We start from the raw sequence: 23213 nt of genomic DNA, 5'->3' as shown, positions 1-23213 counted from the left end.
GCTAGTTCTCCCAAAAATGAAAATTATCCCATAATTTCCTCACCCTCAAGCCATCCTAGGTGTATATGACTTTCTTCTTTCGACCAAACAAAATCAGAGTTAAATTATAAAATATCCTGGCTCTTTTCAGAGCTTTATAATGGGAGTGAATGGTACCTTAAGATTTTGAAGCCTAAAAAGTGCACCCATCCATCATAAAATTAATCCATACGGCTCCAGGGGGTTCATAAAGGCCTTCTGAAGCGAAGTGATGCGTTTTTGTAAGAAAAATATCCATATTTATAACTTTATAAACTATAATCACTGGCCTCCGGTAACGGCCGTACACAAGTCTAGTTCTGGCGGAAGAGTGACCTCTGACCCAACGCATGACGTATTGACGAACACGGAAGCGCAGAGGATAGAGCAAAACAAAACACCGGTCAGCACCGGTTAATCTCACCTAAGCTTACACTAATCTTCGCTTCAGAAGGCCTTTATTAACCCCCTGGAGCCGTATGGATTACTTTTATGATGGATGGATGTACTTTTTTGGGCTTCAAAGTCTAGGGTTCCATTCACTCTCATTAAAAAGCTTGGAAGAGCCAGGGTGTTTTTTTAATATAACTCTGTGTTTGGCTGATAGAAGAAAGTCATATACACCTAGGATGGCTTGAGGTTGAGTAAATTATGGGATCATTTTCATTTTTGCATGAACTAATAACCCTTTAACAATACCATTAACGATTGTTCTAGTATTTATATGTAAGAAACAAATGATTAGAAAAAAAAATGCAGTTCCATTGCTAAATGATGAGATAATTTTTATAAAATATGCATTTAAGACACTTCTTAGGAAAGATGATTTTTTTCAAAGCCTGTTTAGAGGAGACAAATCCTTCAACAATGTATTAAAGCAGAACTCGGCAACTCTAGCGAACTCTAGTCACTTCTTCGCTGATTTTCCCTTTTGTTGTCGCATGTTTTCCCCACGAGCTTCCCCTACAGCTGTGGGGCGTATATTTCACAACACTGTCGTAAAAAACTCACTTGCGGCAGCCTCCTCCCCCTCTCTACCGCTGCTCATGTGCGTTTTGTTATGATCGGAGCAAGCCAACTGTATCGTGTGGAGCTATGTCTACCGAGGTGGGTAATACATCATACACATTATCATAGAACATTGACATGACGTAAAGCAATTAGTGTTTCGTTCTCGTTCTCGTTCTCGCTTCTCACGAGACTTCCAGTTTCTATCTTGCCGGGACGGTAGTCCCCAAGTTGCAAGGTTGGTTTTCCGCCTGGGAACGCTGGGGGGAGCAGGGAAAGTCACCAATATAACCAGAACAGGTTGTTTAACCATCCAAATGATTTCTAGACAGTTTTATTAAGTTAAAAAAGTTACCAAGTTCTGCTTGAAACAATACAAAACAAAATGTGGTAGCATATATTTTATTCATCATTTATAAAATACTACTGAAAATGCATATTAAAACATCCTCCTCATTATAAAAAAAGTATTTTTGTAATCAAGCTCCAAACACGGCTCATTTGGATTTTGTAGGATTTATATATGACTACTTCAAGAGCAAGATATCAAGAAATAGTTTTACATCACACACAGTATACATATGCCTGTTCAATTTCTGACTTACTTCACATGCTTGAGTCGGCTGACAACAGGACAAATAGAAGAGTAAAGGAATATTCTCTTTGACGCGTCCTGTTTAAACAGCTCGTTTGCGTCTCTGTTCAAACTTCGGATCCCAGCATCAGGTGCAAGTGGACGGTTTATTTTTTTTAATGCTGCCCTGTAATGCGTCGGATGATTATATGTTTGTTAGGAGCATTTGACTGCAGATTGGTTTGCTTGAAAATTGGACTGCACTGGTCGTGCTGTATGGGTTTCATTCACTAAAAAGAACCTTACACAGTATATGTGTAAGTACTGACACATTAGAGCCATTCATTCGGGAATCAAACTACACTGGTTGTATTCTGTTCTGTGATGTTGATTCAGTAGCGGTGTTGTGGCGCCGTTCAATAAGTATCGTTGATATATGGGAGAACACTTAATCGTTTTTTTTGGAAACAAATGGAGCCGGTTATGAACAAAAATGGCCTTTACCTCCATTCCCATCTTGTCCATTGTCCTCCAGAGATTGTTGTAGTCCATGTAGGCAAGAGGGTTCCACACTGGAGGGAAAGGCCCTTTGAATGGATATGACTTCCCCTGGGAAACAAGAAACAATGTCTATAAAAAACCTACTACCCTATCACCAAATAATGAAAATTGTAATTATTATTTTGTCATTGTTGACGTAATGTCTTTATCATAGCCATCATGACCTCATTATCATTAGAAGTGTAACCAGTCTGGAATGGAAAACGGTCTTCGCTGCCTAAAATATACGTAACTGCATCTCGCCTGGCTTGGAATCTAATCAGTTAATGGAGGGCCTCTGTTCACAGCCTTTACAGTTTGCGTTAATACAACCAGAAGATCAGAAACAACTTGACCTTATCAACTCTCAGTACGATTTTATAATTTTCACATAAAATGTGACAATCTTCTTTATTAAGAGCAGGAAAAAGAGATATGCTCATTTAGAGGGTTGGGGTGGAACATACAATAATGAAAAAGTACCCATAAATAACACTAATACAATAAAAAGGAAATTCATAATCACAGATAATGACAATGTTAGTATTTGGCAAACAGCAGCTATATGACACAGGCTATTCACACATCTCCCCTGCTTCCCACAGTAGTGGAAACGCTTAGTCAGTATGATCATTCTCTGTGGCTGGCCAATAGGGTAACTATAGGCAGACATTACTTCATACCTGGATTGCTCTGTTGCTGTGGGGCTCTTAAATGAGCACTGTTGGGCTGATTGATTAATGTTTGACTACACATCAAAGACGAAGCGCTGCGTTTCAATATGTTCTTCAACATAAAGTCACTAATGATGACTAAACCCCAAAAAATTGAAAATTAGTATCTTGAAAATTAAGTCTGTGATAAAGAAGGACCTAGAGTGACAGTCAAAAATGTACTAAAGGTTGCTGCAACATTGATTTTGGCAGCAGTTTTGACTAGGTTGCCTTATTCAAAGACCTGTCACCTAGAAGGATTCTCACACACCACTGGGTTTGATGTCCAGCGTTCACTTCCAGGCAATTTGTTGTGTGTCAGAATGATTGTGCATTTTCAGCGCACCGTCATTTAATTGATAAAAACCTGTCATTTTATTCCTTGCAGAAAACATCTGAGGGGAACCAGAGTGGTTTTTGAGTAGGACTAGAATGCACTTAGTAGGACAGTTAAATGGTTGAACACTTCAAATGGCAAACCACACAAACCACTTGTCAGCAACGAAGGAATGCCATGCTCCTATAGTTTTGTATATAAAAGTGATATAGATATAAAGCCACCTTGACAATTTTGTAATCTATAATATCCATGCTTAATAATACATTATCCAAAGCATCTTCCATTGCATTCAGTTTATGCATTCCCCCTTGGATTCAAAACCCATGACTTTTGAGTTGTTAGCATCATGCTCTGCTGTTTGAGGTACATGAAAGATCAAATATATATTTTTTCAATTTAAAAATCTGAGGGAGCACATGCATGACGCTTCTACAGCAGTGTCAGTTGAAACCATCTATCAATGGTCTATGTGGCCTGAGGCTGGCTTAAAAAAAAAAAAAAAATTCATAAGCATAATGCTCTTTTATAATTTATGATCTTTTAACATGACTCAGCCATGTGCATTTCTGAGCCACCTAGCACTACAGAAAAATATGTTCAGCTAAATAAGGGACCATGGCATTTCCATATGATTTGTGAGGCTGCCAGACCGATACAGGAGAGGACACTAGATCGCTCAGCATCCAGCAACAGGTCTGTTCCCATAGCGACGAAATCGAGGTGGAGAGATGGAGTGCATCTTTTATGAAATCCTTTCAGCCAGAGCAGAACCTAAGCCTCTCTACTATCACTAACCTCATACTGCTCTATAGCCGCCCACCACGTCAGTCTCGGTTACTAGCAATGAGATATGAGACCACATCCTGTCCAACGCAAAATGTATCATCCTCTGAAGTAACATTCTATTTGCCTGTATGTTACAGTACAGACATTTTACAGAAATCTTGTTTTTTATAAGCAGATGTGCACAATGTTTGGGATTTTTTGCAATGATATTGGCCATGATACGGATAAGCTGATAATTATTTTCATTTCATGGCCGATTTTAAAATGATACGCTATTTTTTCTAAATTAATTAATTCATTAATTAAAAAACACTAAAAATCTATCCTTTAAAATGCTACATGTGAATTTAAGCATCACAACATTTTAAGTTCCAAGTAGTTCCCAAATATTAATACACAAGTATATGTGGTTTTATTAGTATTGCTAATGTAAATGCACAGTAATGCAAACGCTGTAAATTACTCTAGTATTCAGTTTTTAACAACACTGCCTTTGCACAACTGTTCAATCATAATCAAATTATTGATATGCTAATGCTGCCTGAAAGTGCAGTTGTATGCGAGTTGCTCACGGACCGAGGCAGAGGAAACTGGGTCTGGCCTTTAGGATTACAGCTATAGAAAAGCTGATTACACGGGCGCCTTGGCTGTACGCTCACCTTAATTATAAAATGTCTGCTCGTTGTAAGGCCCTTATTGGCTAATACAGGCTCAAGGCCAATACGTGATTGCTGAGTAACAGGTGATACTATAAAAGCGGTAGTAAAACTAAATCGTGCAGACGCAAATGTGACTGACTGCGTGAGGGGCTGATAAAATTACCTTATGAGCCTCTTTCATAATACAGTTCAGCCAAAGCAGAAAGGCTTCTGATAAACATCCTGGATGAACTCAAAAGGTGAAAGTCGTTAAAGTCAACATAGTCAAGATAGTAAGAGATAGTAATTAATGTGTTAGTGACCCGTCACGATTAAGGTTCGGTCACGTTAGCAAAATTACTGCAGTTTCTGCAAAATTTCGTAGGCAAAAAAGCTCCATTGTCTATTGTCAATAGTGTAGCAATGTATGATCACATCACATGAACAAACAGGAAAACAGGTCTCAATGCTTTTTGGAGAAAATGTTAACGGCAGTACGAACTGACAGCGTTATCTATGGGCTTTTAAAGGAATAGTTCACATCAAAATGAAAATTCTCTCATCATTTACTCACCCTCAAGTTGTTTCAAACCTGTATGAATTTCTTTCTCCTGTTGAACACAAAAGAAGATATTTTGAAGAATATTGGTAACCAAACAGTTGATGGACCCATTGACTTCCATTGTATTTTTTTTTCCTACTATGGAAGTCAATGGGGTCCATCAACTGTCTGGTTACCCACATTCTTCAAAATATCTTCTTTTGTGTTCAGCAGAAGAAAGAAATTCATACAGGTTTGAAACAATTTGAGGTTGAGTAAATGATGACAGAATTTAAATTTTGAAGTGAACTATTCCTTTACGGTAATCAGCTAACCTAGCTAGTTCTTTTTATTTGTTGCCGTTTTATTTGATTTAAATATCTAAATGTTAATGAGAAGAATTTAATAAAAAATTGTACATAGCAAACTATATATGCATTGGACATCGGTTAAGCTCATCTTTGCTCCCTCCTTTGAAGGTATCTTGAGTAAAACGTCTCTATATTTAAAGCACATAAAAAAAAAAAAATTTAAACTGAACCGGTAGCGATATGACGAATTTTACAGAATACGGAAGTTAGATAGTTGCACATAACTTCTTAATCTGTGGCAAAACTTGCATGGGGAAATTTTTAGCCCAAAAAGCAAAATTCCTGATCTTATGGATTCCTATTAAAATGACTGGATTTTGATTGCAAAAATTCACCAGACAATAGCAAATGTGAATGCAACTTAAGATAGAAAATTGACACTGGTTTACTAATTAGTGACCACCAGCAAAAACCCTCTCTGAGGAGACATTTGCTTTTAGCTCAACAGGAAAAACCTTTGTTTCTCTGTAGGATGAAATGAGAGGGAAACGCCCCTGATCCCAAAGACAGAGCCAGACATCAGGGTGTGAGAAAACGTGAGAGAGAGAAAGAGTGTATCCCCTCAATCCTGATAGCGATTGTCTTTTGATGAGGAGTGCTGCCATGGTAACCCACAGGGATGCTCCGATCAGGAGATAATGGCATGAGGAGAGAGGGGAAGGCTCCTTCAGTACACACACTAACACAAACACCATTAATCATTAGGACAGACATGTTCACATTCATTCTATTTAAATCAAAACACGTACAAAAAAGCAGCCTGTAGCAAGACAGACCATAACGATATTGGTTGAAATGTAGCACAGCTCTGAGCCTCAAGTAGTATCATTGTGCCTCTGAGATGTTGATGCATTCTTCACAAATGAAGCCTTGAAATCAATCAGATATGTCTACATGTGTTCAAAGTCTCTTCTTAGTGTCTTCTTCTGCTCATTCATTCTGCATTAGTGCCTTGGGTAAATTATTCTGTCAAAAACTGTTAAAGGGACCTGCAATCCTTAGTTGGATCAGCACTTCAAAGGACAATCATTCTTGGGGAGATCTGGATTTATAGGGACAAACTGGGATGGTTGGGATGGTTGGGTGGGTTGGGGTGGGGGGTATCTTTATAGGAATTAATATTTGTATAACACAGGAACATTTGGTTGTATACATTTGGTCCAATATGTGTTGTATAAAATGTTACATGGTCTAATAGAAAATCAATAAAAATTGTTAAATGAAAAAAAACTGTTAAAGGGTTAGTTCACCCAAAAATGTGTTCCGAAGATGAACAAAAGTCTTACGGGGTTGGAACAACATGAGGGTGAGTAATTACTGACAGAATTTTAATTTTTGGGTGAACTAACCCTTTAAGGAACACCTGGCTTGACATTGACAATGACTGCGCTGTCAAACCGCACAAACCAAGGAACACCAACCAAGGATCATTTTCAATATTTACTCACCCTCATGTTCTTTCGTGGAGCACAAAAAGGTGAATTTCTGAAACATACACTACAGTTAAAAAGTTTGGGCTTAGTAATAATAAAAAAAATAATTATATTTTTATTCAGCAAGGTTGCATTTAATTGATCAAAAGTTACAGAATGTACATTTATAATGTTACAAAAAAATTCCATTTAAAAAAAATGCTGTTGTTTTGTATTATCTGTTAACAACAACAACAAAAAACAAGAAAAACTGCATAAGTTTCCACAAAAATGTTAAGCAGAACTATTTTCAACATTGACAATAATAACTGTCTATACAATAATAAAGATGAAAACAGATTAGACAGATTAAACAAAGATGTTACTATAAAATATAAGAGCAACCAACACATTATGCAAAAGTCATACCTTTGTGTCAAAAGAAAGTCATACCAGTTGGAACAACATTTTTCATTTTTTGGGGGAACCCACATGTATCCCTTTAGTGAGATTCTACTACTTCCACATTCTTGATTTTTAATATTGAGAGGATATAGGATATTGAGATTGAAGAGATGTGATATTGCGGTGTTACACAGTTAACTATTCTGCTAAGCAAAGTACAGGATTATGGGAAATATGCCAAAGGGCCTTTTCCATGGCAACTGCAATCGGTTTCCATTCTGACATGATCTACAATGAACACTCCAATGAATCCTCACCATGACCTTTACCATTGTGCACACCGCCTTCCTGAGTATGTGTGAGCTTGTCGGTTTTCCAGTCTCCATTTCAAGAAGCTCTATGATTTAGCTCAATAACTTTAAAACCACCTCGTGTATCTGTCTTACGAATATATGACCACAGAAAGGAGTAAAGCTCACATGATAAACAGCAGTTCTAAGAATCCAGAGATTTATCCTGGTAATAGCAGGGTCAGAGCGGAGAAGGCACTGAATCTACAAATCTAATAAGGTCATGCAGTGTGCATGTGCTAAGGGCAGTGATGTGTCTACTCAAATTGGATATGGGGCAGGAGGAGGGGAGGCTGGTGTCTTGAGTTCCGCCCTTCTTACCCACTCCAAGCATCTGAAACCATATTACAGACTTCCTTCAGGCTGCGATTAGCATCTCCAGGCTTGAGCACAGCACGCTAATGTGAAGGAGAGGCTCTGTATTCAGCCCTGTTCAGCTGAGCGCACTGGGCCTAGCTCTGACTTCCTGTGCATTAAGACATGAGTGTGCTCAAACAAAAGGCTGTATTATTAGCCGAAGCTCTGCCCTGGAGCTCTGAAGAGAGCTGGATTTTGAGGCAGGGGAAAAATCTTGTTTTGAATTTTGTAGCTGTTTTTCCTTTGATTTGGTAATAAATCCAAGCTACTAGGTGTGTATGCCTTCACTGAGGTTTACCTTCACATAGTGAATCAGAGACTCCTCCTCGTTGACTTTGTATGTTTTCACCCCGTACTGTTTGGCTATCCTCAGGATGCGGTTTTGAGTGGGCCCAATGTACGCTCCTCCCAGATCCACCCATTTGGTCTCCTTATTCTGAAGGCAAACAAAATTTGTGCAGGATTAACAATGACATTGTCACTAAAAGCCACAGTGAGAGCAAAGAAAGGAAAAACAAAAAAGGAAGTGGTAGAATGTGCACGCAAAGACAGCAGATTTTGGTCCACGTGAATAGCAAACATTCCCACTAATTAGTCCCACGAGCCAACTTGAAACTTGATTTAGATTTTTTCGCCATTATGTTGTCAAACTTGCCGTGGTGGCAAGCATCCGACTTGACTCGAAAGACTTCGTAATTGAGTTCATGACTAAAAATCGGGAGAAAAAAATCATCCAGTGGGATGCCAGCCTGTGTAACTAAATAAAGACTTAACTAAGAGTGTGCAACATTGACTAAATCCTGATATTTTGATAGCAAATTTCACTGAGTGTGTTTTTGTGCAGGTACCTTGGCTGATTTAGGGATGTCATAGACAGCTGACTTCAGAAACGTTCATTTTCTTCATGTTCAGCTCAACGGTTAGTTTGCAGCAGTGACAGAAATGAACATTTATGTTAAGGCGCAATATTTGCCCCCTTACACTCTTAAAAAATTAAGATTCCAAAAGGGTTTTTTTTCTCAGCAATGCCATAGAAGAACCATTTCTGGCTCCTCAAAGACCCTTTCATTCAACAGTTCTTAACAGAACCATGTTACTCTCAGTGTAAATTAACATTTGAATAATCTACAGAACCTTATTCCACTATAAAGAACCTTTTGTGGAATGGAAAGGTTCTATGGAAGTTAAAGGTTCTTCATGGAATCATCATTGCCAATAATGAACCTTTATGTTTAAGAGTGTAGATTGACTTCCTGGGGCATTTTACCTTTATAAGGGCATTTTTCTAACTTTCTTTGATGCATGTAACAACTTTATGTAAAATTCTTACATTTAATCATTAAATTTAATTATAACAATAGAGCTATAGCACTATAGGGCTGTTACCAATCAAATGTCAACAGCATCAACTAAACCCATTTTTGCACTGCAGAAATGCCACAGAAGCTGAAGAATCTGACATTTAGATGTATTTACAGACTGTTGAATGCAGCTCAAAGGTGGCATAAATGCAATTACAATTACATAAATAACGTTTTAAAAATACACTTTTGAATACTGAAATATGAAGCGACCTAAAAAATCCAATGATTTTTCTAAAAGAAAATATCACAGTAAGTGTGTGGAGTGAGTTTTGTTTTTTTCAAAGTAAGTAACATAATGTTTGCACATTGTTTAAACAATAATGACCATAGACTATAGTCTTAACACACATGTAGAAGCAGACTATTTGTTCTGAAATGAAGTCATTTTTCAGTATCTTACCTGAACAGTAAAGGTTCTTCCACCAACACGGTTCCTGGCTTCCAGGAGGACAGGACTCAGGCCGCTCTCCACCAACAGCTTGGCAGCACTCAGACCTGTCAATAGGGAGTGTAGAAATGCAGTGTAAGATTTTAGTAGACATATGCACCAATATTTACTATACTTGTCTTTGAGAAAACTTCTTTTTTATAGGGGAGACAACAAGAAATGATGAGGAGAGTAAGGCAAATGAATCAGAACTTGTTTCACCAGCACTTTGGCTAATCGCTAAGCTTCAAAAACTTTAGGAAAACTTTAGAGTACATTTAAGATGCTGGAAGCCTGTGGTCTAGTTGAAAATAACTATTTCCAAACTGTTTCTGTCCTCATAATATTAAAGGTTGTTTCTGCCTTGAAAACATATTTCCTATCTGACTGCATAGCTACCATTTTAACAGGCTTTCTATTGTGTGTGATATTATGAATGGCCTTTTAAAAATAAAATCTACATATTTAAACCTCTTCTATGTGAACAATATTAATAGTTTGTACATCACTTGCCTTAACCTCCAATGGGAAGGCACTAGGGTCTGGCTTGCCTTGTACAATGTAAAATACTTGGCAAATGTGCCAGCCACATGTGAGCTGACATTTTTATATTTTTCTGTGCTGATGTTTGGTAAAATTAGTCAAACGGACTGGGAGTGCTACTGTATAAGCAGTAACTGAAACTATAATCAAATAAGCCAAAGCATTTAATGAACATGCAAGGAGTAGGGGATGTGTGGAACTTTGTGAATAGTGGGTGTTTCCAAGTCTGTGGAAATCTGCAGGGCTCAACAACAATGTTTTAATGCAGTTCTTGTTTGGCCTGTGGTTATTACTTGCTCTGCCAACATTTCCCAGGAATTGCCACAAACGTGATAAAAAAATGAAAACGAATTAAATTACAATTAAAAACAGTAATATTGTGAAATATTATTACAATTTAAAAGCAACTGTTTTCTATTTTATTATATTTTGAAATTACCTGGTGACATACTTAATCAGTCCAATCTCACAATAACAATGTTTAGTCTATCACAGAAAGCCAAATGTTAAAGTTTCAAGAAATATAAACAAATGTACATGATCAAAAGAAAAAGAAAAAAGTAATTCATAGTGACAACAGAGCACTGGGCCTATTGTGCAAATGACATCACCAACTGGACTGAAACTCACTCACAGACTCGGGCCTTATTATTGAAGCCTTTGTGTTATGGGTAAATGGGAAAGAAAGAAAAAATCTTCATAGAATCTAAAGGCTTAGGCTTGTTCACACCAAGAATGATTAAGATAATGATAAAGTTCTAAATATCCAGCTAAAGAACGATAAAAACATTGACAGCCAATCAGAATCCTTCCAACTTTAAAAAGCTTGAGCATTTAAAGCGGCAGACGACAAAACTGCAGCATGCATTTAAAGGGGTCATATGCACTTTTAGAAGTTGATTGTACTGAAATGTGTGTTGGCAGTACCTGTACACAACCATCATAAAATGATAAAAATCCATCCAGTGTTTTTTTTTTATATCTTCTTATATGTTTTCCCCCATCTCAATGCCCCTCCCACGATTGTTGATTGACAGCAGCGTTTCAACACAGACCCGCCCTCGCTCGTGAGCGAACTGTCAATCATAGTCTGCGCGTCATTGTTGATACGCTGGAGCACTGTCTATGAGCAGAATGGCGTCTAAGCGATTGTGGTGTTCTGTTCTTGGGTGTAATAAGGAACACAGCAGTCATTTTGATGTTCCTAAATCCGAACCGCTGAAGACGCAGTGGCTGAGTTTTGTTTTCGAAGGGAATATTCCCCACGATCAACGTCAATGCTTTCATGTTTGCGCAAATCATTTCACACACCAGACTGCTTTATAAACGAGGCTCAGTATAAAGCTGGTTTTGCTAAGAAGCTGCTCCTGAAAAAAGGTACGGTACCAACTATTCGTGTTCCTGCTGCACCTCCAGAAGAAGAAGTGAGTGTAACGTTTTATTAACCTTTATATTAATCTTTATATTAATCTTTGCAAATCGCTAGCACGCTTCACGATGAATGCGGCTGTTTACACTCAGGGTACATTACGGCATGTTTTCTACGTACGACGTTCTCAATATAATTCATAATCCCACGTTTATAATGAACAACGCGTTATGGTTATTGTGTTACAAACGGTGTGCGCACAGAACAGAGGGGCGGGGTGAGCAACGCTCATTATCATTTAAAGACACATGCACTTAAACGGCGTGCTGAAAACAGAGCTGTTTTTGACCAGGTAAAATTTGTGTTTTCTTACAATACTAATGAGAATTTTTAATTAAAGTATATTACAAACTTTTAATTTAGACCCTAAAGAATCATATTAGCTTGTACAAAAATGGCATTATATGACCCCTTTAAAATAAACAGAACGGTATTGTCCGCTGGTGTGGACACTAATATAGTTCTCGTTCTCGTTGTGAACAGGCCTAAAGCTGTACAGGCCTAAAGCTGACAAGTACAGTCATCTGGTGTCATCACGGTCAATGAAAGAGAAGAAGTGTTCCGGAACCTATGCCTGGCAGCACAAGAGGGCGTACACTTTCCGAACACAACAACGGACAGACTGGTTGTGTACAAGGATCAAACCAGTGGACTCCTGATGTGTGGTGGCAGGATCCAGACCTTCAAAGAGGACCAGAGAGCTGTTCCCCTGCTACCTTTCCAGACCTGGATCTCCACCCTCCTAGCCCGAGAAGCACACAGAGAGGGACATGATGGAGTGGCAGGGACTTTGCTGCGGATGCGAAAGAAAGCATGGGTCATCAGGGGAAGAATTATCGCCCAAAAAGTCGTTGACAAGTGTGTCATTTGCAAGAAGGCAAAAGCAAAAACCTGTCAGCAAATAATGGGAAACTTACCTGAGGAGAGGTTGAGCCTGGCTGCACCGTTTCAATTCACGTCTGTCGACCTGTTCAGACCGTACCAAGTGTAGGATGATGTCAAGAGGAGAGTGAGCATGAAAGTATGGGGTGTGCTCTTTTGCTGCATGTCAAGCCGAGCCATCCATGTCGAACTGGCAAGCACGCTAACAACAGAGAGCTTTCTACTTGCTTACCAGAGGTTCACTTCTGTCCGAGGCCATCCTCAGAAGATCTGGTCCGATCCAGGTACGAATTTTATTGGAGCAAAACTTGTCCAGGAAGAGATGTACACTTACCTGAGACAACAAAGCAAAGAGTCACTTGAAGAATATGCTGCCAAGAATGGGACTTACTGTACATGGAAAATCCTTCCAGCCAACTCACCTCACCGAAATGGCGCTGCCGAAGCTGCTGTCAAGATCACCAAAAGAGCTCTCCAAAGTCTTGGTAAAGGAGGAGGCCTTACCTTCGGGGAATTCCTGACGGTGCTCAAGCTAGCTGCCAACCTTGCCAACGAAGGGCCTATCGACGCCAGAGTCCAGAACCGTGAAGACCGCATCCAATACATCAGTCCGAACACCCTGTTGCTTGGTCAAGCCACACAGAGTGGAGATTTCAAAGCATTCAACTACACTACTTACCCCTTCAAAAGGCTGCAAGAGATGCAAACTCAAGTTAACTACTTTTGGAAGTCCTGGAGCCAGCTTGCAAGTCCAAACCTGTTCATCCGCAGCAAGTGGCATACTGCCGAAAGAAACGTTGCCATTGGAGACAGAGTTTGGCTCTGCGACCAAAATGCACTTGAAAAGGGGGCAGTTCAAGCTAGCAAGAGTCATCAGTGTGAATGCAGATTCCAAAGGCATCGTCCGGGATGTCCACGTCTCTGTCAGATCCACAGATCCACAGATCTGTCTCTCCGAGCGGGTGTGTTCAGGCGAAGACTCCAAAACCTCTTGCCAAAGAGTCCGGGTCTAAGGAGAAGGATTTCCAGGGTACCATACTGCATCGGGACGTGCGGCGCCTCATCGTCCTCGTCCCAGCAGAGGATCAATTCGACGGGGACCAGCTCACCTGAGAGGTGCGATCTTTCCGGTCGCACCGCGCAAAGATCAAGTGGGAGGTGTTGCGGCGATCTGCCGGGAGGTGTGTCTGCGTGCGGGTGCATGTGACAGCGGCCTTGCTTCTACATGCGCGTAACAGCGAGCGTGCAGCTCCGCAGCGCGCCTCAGCAGGTGAGCGAAATTAGATTAATTAGCAGCACACGTCAGAAACCTTCAGACAATAGAAGCGGCGCGAGTTTGTTCAGGTTTGCAACGCAGCTAAGAACAGCAGAAGAAAGAAGAAATCACTAAAGAATCACGGAATTAAAACTCATGGGAAAAGGAAAAGATCAAAAGGGCTACCGGTAAGCTCACATCTCTTTACTGGACTCTGAAGACTGTTTAAATGTGATCGCTGGCTACGTAGTAGTCTGTATGGGCAAGCGAAATGTATGGTCTGTTGATAGAGGTGCATTGTTAATTGCACTATTAATAGATTGAAGCTAAAACATTCTGTACATTGGGTAAACTTAGTAGTTGCCATTACAATTGGCTAAAGTCTTTGTTTAGTTATAAGCTGTTTAAACTAATAAACCTTGGTCCAAGATGTTTCCTTGATGAAGTGTATAAGGATTAGTAAGAGTCTAGTGAATTTTGCTTCATTGAAATACAAGGGGTAAATGTTTAGCTTTGTACAAAGAGACTTAACCATTTCTGAACAGAAGTAATCTTATGCTAATCTACAGTAAAATCGTTTGGAATGCTTGATTTCATTTAGGTTGAAATTATGAATGAAATATGTCATATATAAATTCTGTATAGAATGATCTAGGTTAAACAAAGAATAACAGGTTAATTTAAAAAGTAAATGGGTCTAAAAGTAGAGCTGGCTTTCTGGTTATTCAATGCCTGATTTACAGTTTACCTGGGTTGATAAATAATGAAGTAATGGTTAATCTATGTGTAAAATATGTTTACCCTTTGCCTGATGTACTTTGTTGTGCTTTATTGTATTTGATGGGGAATATTAAACTTTATTTCATTTGTTTTATTTGTTGTATGTTTATAGGTTTTTCACCTTCCTTGTTTACTGGTCAAATAAATCGAAGAACGAGTGAAATCCTGAGTCTGGTCAAGTCCTTCCCTTTTCAAGTGTGGGAAGCCATGATGTTTTAAATACACTTGACAATGTCCCTTGGGGAAAAACATTAGTATAAAACAGTTATATTATCTTTGTATCTTCCCTGTAAATCATTGGATTCCTGTTTAAACCCCTGAGGCTGTGTAGTGATTATAGTATCAGCAATAAACTCACAACTGGAAGCCAGAAGTGAAAACTAGGTTCCCTGCATGGGAAAAAAAAAATCCAAACACCAATTCACATAAGTTTCCTGTCTCCACACACACACACACACATGCACAAACACTTCCTCTCCTTACAGAGGAAGTAAAACTGCTCCAGTGAATTTCTGATGATGTGGTTTTTACCATGTAAGAAACAAAAAGTAGGACATTTCCAGACTGCACTCAGCTACAATAAAAGTAGCTTATGAGTAGTTTGACAAATAAGGTGGACATTATTTTTCCAAATTTATATTGTTAATTTATTAATAATGATAAATATATTAAATTTTTTAAAGGCCTTTTGTCCCTACGAAAACTAATATATGGTTATAAAAGCTGCAAGTAAAATTATTACACAACATTTAGATAAAAGCAGTTTAAAATAGTTTCAAATGGAGTTTAGCACATGGCAATGGCATGTCAAACAATAAAAATAAATAAATTCACAAATAGAAAAATTAACCCATTTTTTTAAATGCTGTGTGCTTATAGCCACAGTGATGTGACAATGCAGCAGAGAACATCTGAGGCAAAAGCATGACCTTGAAATCTTACATAATACTGCAAACACCCAGACAAACAGTTTACCCAAACACCCAGGACAAACATCTGAAACACTCTCCATGATTTGGCTACTGTGGCCGGTAGTGACCCATATAAACTGCAGAGGCTTACAAAACCTGGCCACAGCTGTGAAGGCTGATATCTGACAGGTTTGAAATGATTGATTTACTAAATTATGTTTTGGTTGAACCTCCAAGGCTTTGTTCACACTACACACAAATGCAATTTGGTTTTCAAATCTGATATTTAGAACTGACTGTCCATTTTGCAAGTGATGAAATGTGATCTGTTTGTTCAGACAGCGTAGTCAATATTACTTGTAAACATCGGTTACTATATGCGTTAGCACGATGTCAAGAGAGTCTCATTCAACAACAGAGTGGATGTCAGTGTGAAAGAAAAGGATGAAAAATAGACATTAAGTCTCAGCTCATGTCATCCCATCCCATATATCATGACATCCCATCATGATGCTGAACTCACAGGGTGAACATTTTACACATTCATGCATATGTGTTCAAAGACACTCACTACATAGTCGGATTTACTAAACAAGGCAAATATGCAATCTATTAAAAACGCAGATGGGAGTGGAAATTTCTGAAGGTGATTTACTGACAATGCACAAATTCAAGTACCAAATCGGATAAGACATGCTTTCATTGGGCGGTAAATAATAATGGAGCAAATACCACTGAATTGATCACCGCAAACCTTAGTAAATTACGTTGCATGATATATTTAAATACTCTGCGCCCATAAATGTAGCCGGCTGAAGGAAAACTCCTACAAATGCATGTGCAATAAGGGTGCAAAACTAACTTTTCATCGCTAATTTCTAACTGTAAATCCTGAGTTTTTTAACGCCAAAAGAGGGTTTGTAGATCTGGCCCTATATGACGAAAAGGTGGGCAAAAAATTTTATTCGAATACAGATCTGGACAATATTACAAACGTTGCATGATGTAACATATGTATCCAAAATAAGGGGGGCATTAGCATTCAGACTAAAAGTCCGGTTTGGATCAGGTTTGTAAACATGTTTTCTGCTGCTCAGAAAAAAAAAAAACATTGGTAAGTTAAACATAGGTAAGCAAATTTGCTGCCTATCTGAACAAAGCGGAGACACAAAACGACAAATGAGCTCACAGACAGATGCGCTGCAGTGAAATCTGATTATTTAACCAGGTGGCATGAGGCGGAGGTATTCAAGTCTCAACCCAAAGAAATGAAGGACGGAATTGTGAAAGAACCAATTCAACGAAACCTCATATTTCACACGTGTCAGCAATTACTGGCCTATTTGATGCTATTATATCAAACACAGCGCAAACAAAGTCATGCATACTCATAAACACACAAATCTGAAAGCTATGTGATGTGTATAAAATATTATATGATCCATATGTGGCATTAATTTCTGTTTGTAACTCCTTGGTTGAACTGATCATTTTCTTTTTACATAAATAGCTGTGAGATCTGAGAAAGATTGGTCTCTCACGTTTGAGAACCCTTGCGAAAAAGAAGTATACTTCAAGTTAATTTTATGAAGTATGCTTAAGTAATGTTCAAGTATATTTTTAAGTATACTTTATGTGGTAAGTATAATAATATCAATGTGTACTTGTAGTAAACTTGTGAGTGTACTATTTCAATACTGCTTGGGACTAAACTGGCCCACTTTTAGTATATAAAAGTATACATGTAAGTGTACTATAAGTGTAAGAGTAGTAAACTACTTAGTTTACTATTTTAATATAAGTAGTACATTTTTTAGTTTATGAAAGTACACACTGAAGTGTACTCTCAGTAAACTACTAGTTTAGTAGTTTATACTGCAAGTATACTTGTAAGTTTTCTTTAAGTGAACATAACATTATACTATAGTTTACTATTTATATATTATTTTTGTACTTGCAGTATACTACTGTGTTCAAATGTAGATATTATTTTTTATACTTGAAAAATACCTTTAACTGTACTTTAATTTTAAAAACATTTTATTAGCTTCATGCATCCTTTTTTAATCAACACTTGAATGTCAGTAAGTTTCATAAAGAAAGGCAACATTTTAAACAAAAAAGTTGAGAAAATCACATTTTTGTCAAAGACTACGCCTTGATCAGATTCAGAACGATGATCAAAACACAGATGAAGTAGATGGAGTCCAACACCCCCAAAGCTTCACAGTCGTTTTCTCTTCATTGGTTACGCTTCATTTCATTTGGTAATATTAAGCAGTTTTGATTTACACACTGTTTAATGTTTGATGATCACGTTATTTTACATTTGAGTGAGCAATCTTCTATCCCTTGTTTCAGCTTCTTCTTCTCCTGTGTTTTGATCCGGAGATTCTGTACTAGAAGATGTGTCAAATTCCTATACACTACCAGTGGACTAGCCTACACAAAAATTCAGATACGCAGAATTAGAAACATATCTGTTTTATATCAATATTCTAATCAATATTTCAAACAATGTAAGTTTCATAAGACTGTATATGAAAAACTATGTAAAAAAAGGCTATATTTAATAGGCTACTCGATCAAAAGAGTTAACACAACTACAAGCCAAGTACACTTTGAATACTTAATTATACTTTTAAGTATATCTCAAGTACAAGTACAGGCCAAATATACTTGGAGTTTTCTCTCAGTATGAGTCAAGTACACTTTAGTGTAATTTTAAGTATATTTCTGAGAAGTAGCCTACATAAAGTATATTTTTGAGAAGTATATAAAATGTAGACTGAAAGTATACTTTCTTATTTTTAGTTTAAAAGAAGTATACTAATAGAACACTTGAATAAACTTCTTTTTCGTAAGGGAAGGCTGGCTCACAAGCATATATTTTCTTCTTTCAGAGACATAAAATGGTCAGGAAAAGCTGGAAAAACACTTGAAGTTGGCAGAAACACAATAGTAGCTGTGGTCTTTGTCATTCGAGTGCAGCGCTGAAGGGACCACACTGACTGAACTCTGCCTCTGCCAAGTAAACACACACAAGTGAATACAAAAATGAAGCTTGCGCTTTGCTAAAAACAACATGTTTACAATAAATACTGGAGACATTAACAGTAAAAGCACAGTAAAAAATCTCAAAGTGTGTTCAAGCTCAAGAAAGTTTTGCGTTTGACTTTCATTAGCTCACAATTGTAGCCTTTCACACAGCAAATCTGCTAAATATTTGAATTGTTGGTCTGTGCACATGTGGTTACATGTTTTTAGTCATGTTTTTTTTCATCAGTGGGGGCTCACATCTGTGCAAATGCGTCAGTCGTTCAACTGTGTCTCAGAGTTGGACATCCTGCCAGTTTATATATTGATTCAAGTAGTTTCTGCATTCTAGTCCTCCACCCTTATTCTTCAAACCCAACTTCCAGCCTTCACTTCATCATGTCTTCTGTTTATTGTTTACACAACTTTAACTTAAAAATAGCTTAAATCAAATGCACTGTGCAAACTAACACAAATCAATAGTTTTTCTATAGTCTTTCTATAGTCACCTTTTGGACAAGTATGTTGGAAAAATGACAACTGCCAGATAACATGAAGGTGAATAAATGATAGATTTTTTTTTTTTGCTGAACTACACTTTTAGACTGAGTATCAAGTTGCAGTTACTCCTTCCAAAACAGACATATAAGCAAAAAGAACCAATTTTGGTCAAAATACAGTGGAAATACAGACAATTATCTTTGAAAAAAGTCACCAAGCCAAAAAAAGCTTAAAATATCATCCCACCAATCACGATAGTACGGAGCCCCCCTAGTCCCACTTTGGCAAAAAAAAATTATTATAACTATCTTGTGGCCTCAAGATAGTAACTCGTGGCCTCAAGATACTAACTCGTGGCCTCAAGATAGTAACTCGTGGCCTCAAGATACTAACTCGTGGCCTCAAGATACTAACTCGTGGCCTCAAGATAGTAACTCGTGGCCTCAAGATAGTGTATCTCGTGGCCTCAAGATAGTAACTCGTGGCCTCAAGATAGTAACTCGTGGCCACGAGAAAGTGAGTTTTTTCAAGGCGAACGTTTCCATGTTAATGTTTCCATGGCGACGCGTCACGCGATTGACCGCAGCCACAATAATACTGTATGACAGATGTGTCGCTTTTATTTCGCTTTTCCTTTTTTATTCAAAATATTCACAAACTTGCTTACCATGTCATCAACTAGCCTATCTGATATTCCGATTCTCACATACGTGTAAGTGAGTGTGTTTAGTCGTTTAAAAACCTTTATAAATAATCTTGATCTATAATAACATGATGGGCGCTGCAATGTTGTCCGTCGGATTTACAGCACGTGAATTCATCAGTTTCTCCCGAAATAAATGCAAGAAAGTGGCCGGTGAACTGAGAAGAATAGAGTAAACTTTATAGTTCCTTGTCTTGCACTATGTTTGTCTAATATGAATAACACATGTCGGCAAATTATATTTGAATAGATTGTTATTGCTGCTTCCACAGACATCAGTGTGTTTTACAAACTCCAAATGTATTGTTTTACTCGTGCTTATGTGTATTTAAATATCTGAAACCAAAAATAAACATTATGAAGTTGAAAAACTGCTTAGTTGTGATGACAGCGCTGAACGCGTCCGACTCTGGCTCGTTTAAAAACCTTAAATAATCTTGATCTATAATAACATGAGATGGGCGCTGCAATGTTGTCCTGTCAGTCGGATTTACAGCACGTAAATTCATCTGTTTCTCCCGAAATAAATGCAAGAAAGTGGCCGGTGAACTGAGAAGAATAGAGTAAACTTTATAGTTCCTTGTCTTGCACTATGTTTGTCTAATATGAATAACACATGTCGGCAAATTATATTTGAATAGATTGTTATTGCTGCTTCACAGACACCAGTGTGTTTTACAAACTCCAAATGTATTGTTTTACTCGTGCTTATGTGTATTTAAATATCTGAAACCAAAAATAAACATTATGAAGTTGAAAAAACTGCTTAGTTGTGATGACAGCGCTGAACGCGTCCGACTCTGGCTCAGCGCCAGCCAATGCGCGAAAGCACAGTTTGAATCTGGCAGCACTGAACATTCTAAATGTGGCGCCGTACTCTCAGGGGCTAGTTGATGACATGGTAAGCAAGTTTGTGAATATTTTGAATAAAAAAGGAAAAGCGAAATAAAAGCGACACATCTGTCATACAGTATTATTGTGGCTGCGGTGTATCGCGTGACGCGTCGCCATGGAAACATTAAAAGGAACGTTCGCCTTGAAAAAACTTACTTTCTCGTGGCCACGAGTTAGTATCTTGAGGCCACGAGTTACTATCTTGAGGCCACGACTTAGTATCTTGAGGCCACGAGTTACTATCTTGAGGCCACGAGTTACTATCTTGAGGCCACGAGATATACTATCTTGAGGCCACAAGTTACTATCTTGAGGCCACGAGTTAGTATCTTGAGGCCACGAGATACTATCTTGAGGCCACGAGTTACTATCTTGAGGCCACGAGTTACTATCTTGAGGCCACAAGATAGTTATAATAATTTTTTTTTGCCAAAGTGGGACTAGGGGGGCTCCGTACGATACTGCTACTGAAACACTGCTCTGCGAAATAAGCCAAGGACTAATAAATACCCAAGACTAACTTTGTTGCCAAATGATACAGTGATAATGAATGAGTTTAAAATGTCAAAAATCACATATTTTTTTTTTATTATTTTAAATATACGAGAAGAACACACTAAACTTGGTTAAGGTATTTATCTGACAAAAAGTTGTCAAAAAAGGCAAACTACAGCTTACAGGTTTTATTTTACTACACAGAGAATACTGACTACAACATAACCTTCTATCTTGTTTTTGCATGTGTTCATAATTTCTTTGTATGACAGCCTGTGTGATAGAAATATTTTATGTAATGGGTATTTTCAACATTAAATGTACAGAGAAATGCAGACTAAGGATGCTCAGGTCAAAGGCCATAATATACTTAACCAAAAAGTGCTTAACACAGCAGAACTAACAGTCATATGATTAGCTTAGATCACCGGAACAAATTACAGTGAAGAAGACTTGAGTGACATCGATTTTTACTCAACTGTATGATTTAAATGTACATGTAAATAAAGGGTGAAGATGTACATTTTCCAAGGCCAGACATCACTTTTGGCCATTACCATTATAAATGGCCTCATCCTGGCTCTAAAAAGATGCATATGTTTAGCATGACTTATTCAGTTTAAATATTAAATAAAGACTTGAGTTCAACTGTAAAGCATGCAACAGAATAACATCCACCACAGAACAGGGGAAAAATTAACCCAGTGGGATTGTCAAACCACTGAGGAAAAGGTCAAACTTTCTTTGAAGAGAAATCTGGGAGATCAAAGAGCACGTCTTTGACTGGAAAAGAGTAACGCTCTTTCAAGGGTTAGTTCACCCAAAAATGAAAATTCTGTCATTAATTACTTACCCTCATGTCTTTTCCAAACCCTTAAGACCTGCATTCATCTTCGGAAAACAAATGAAGATATTTTTGATGAAATCCAAGAGCTTTCTGACCACCGATAGACTGCAAAATTATAGCCACTTTCTAGGCCCAGAAAGGTAGTAAAGACTTGTTAAAATAGTCCATGTGTACAGTGGTTCAACCTTAATGTTATGAATATGAAGTGATGAAAACAGCGTGAGAGACTGACACGGAAGAGAAGAAATTGTTGAATAAAGTGGGGTTTTTTTGCGCACAAAAAGTATTCTCGTCGCTTCATAACATTTAGGTTGAACCACTGCAGTCACATGGACTATTTTAACAAGTCTTTACGACCTTTCTGGGCCTTGAAAGTGGTTATAACGTTGCAGCCTATGGGAGGGACAGAAAGCTCTCAAATTTCATCAGAAATATTTTCATTTGTGTTCCGAAGATGAACGAAGGTCTTACGGGTTTGGAGCGACACAAGGGTGAGTAATGAATTAATGACAGAAATGTTCATTTTTGGGTGAACTAACCCTTTCAGCCTCTTGTTTTCTTCTATTCTTGGCATTTCCACCCAATTCATTTGTATTTTCCCATCCATTTCATTTCTTCATCTTATGTTGCATTTAAACAACTATACATTTAAACAACATGTTCTGTGGATCTGGGAATTTTTTTAAGTAATAGCAAGCTCCAGTAGGATAAATATATCTATTATTCTAATAGTGATATTTTACAAGCAGTGCTTAATTTTTGAGCCCTAATAGAGGATCTAGGGAACAATATGCAACTGTGTTGGGTCTAAAAACTTCCTCTGACCTTGTTCAATATTTAGAGACCAAGCTGATTATGATAAAACAACATATTTAGGATTCACTCCCTTTGTTGGCACCAGTTCAGCATTTACTGGGAAGCAAGAGTCTGAGGGTGGATGGGTTGCCATGGCAACAGTACATATAAAGATGCAGTCGCTCGGCAAAGGTAAATCTACACCAATTACCTTCCTGTATTCACTGGGAACAAGAATCTGCTGTGCACTCTAGGTCTAAATGACATGACATAACGAGGTTAGGGTTTTCAATAAGAC

General features: G+C 38.0%; 1 protein-coding gene across 1 annotated transcript in view; it reads right to left on the bottom strand.

The window, feature by feature from the left end:
- mao (monoamine oxidase) overlaps nucleotides 1-23213 on the bottom strand; it is a gene marked incomplete at its 5' end in the record, with an annotated part of 40576 nt that overhangs the window by 9779 nt on the left and 7584 nt on the right. The window contains 3 exons of the mRNA XM_084420864.1: nucleotides 2105-2209; nucleotides 8352-8489; nucleotides 9818-9912. Of these exons, the coding sequence (XP_084276990.1) occupies nucleotides 2105-2209; nucleotides 8352-8489; nucleotides 9818-9912 (338 nt within the window). The remainder of the gene's footprint in view (nucleotides 1-2104; nucleotides 2210-8351; nucleotides 8490-9817; nucleotides 9913-23213) is intronic.

The sequence above is a fragment of the Rutilus rutilus genome (assembly GCF_951802725.1).
Source record: "Rutilus rutilus genome assembly, chromosome: 10".
Lineage (NCBI taxonomy): Eukaryota > Metazoa > Chordata > Actinopteri > Cypriniformes > Leuciscidae > Rutilus > Rutilus rutilus.
Note: the sequence above shows the minus strand (reverse complement) of the source record. Positions and strands in the feature narration are given on the sequence as shown.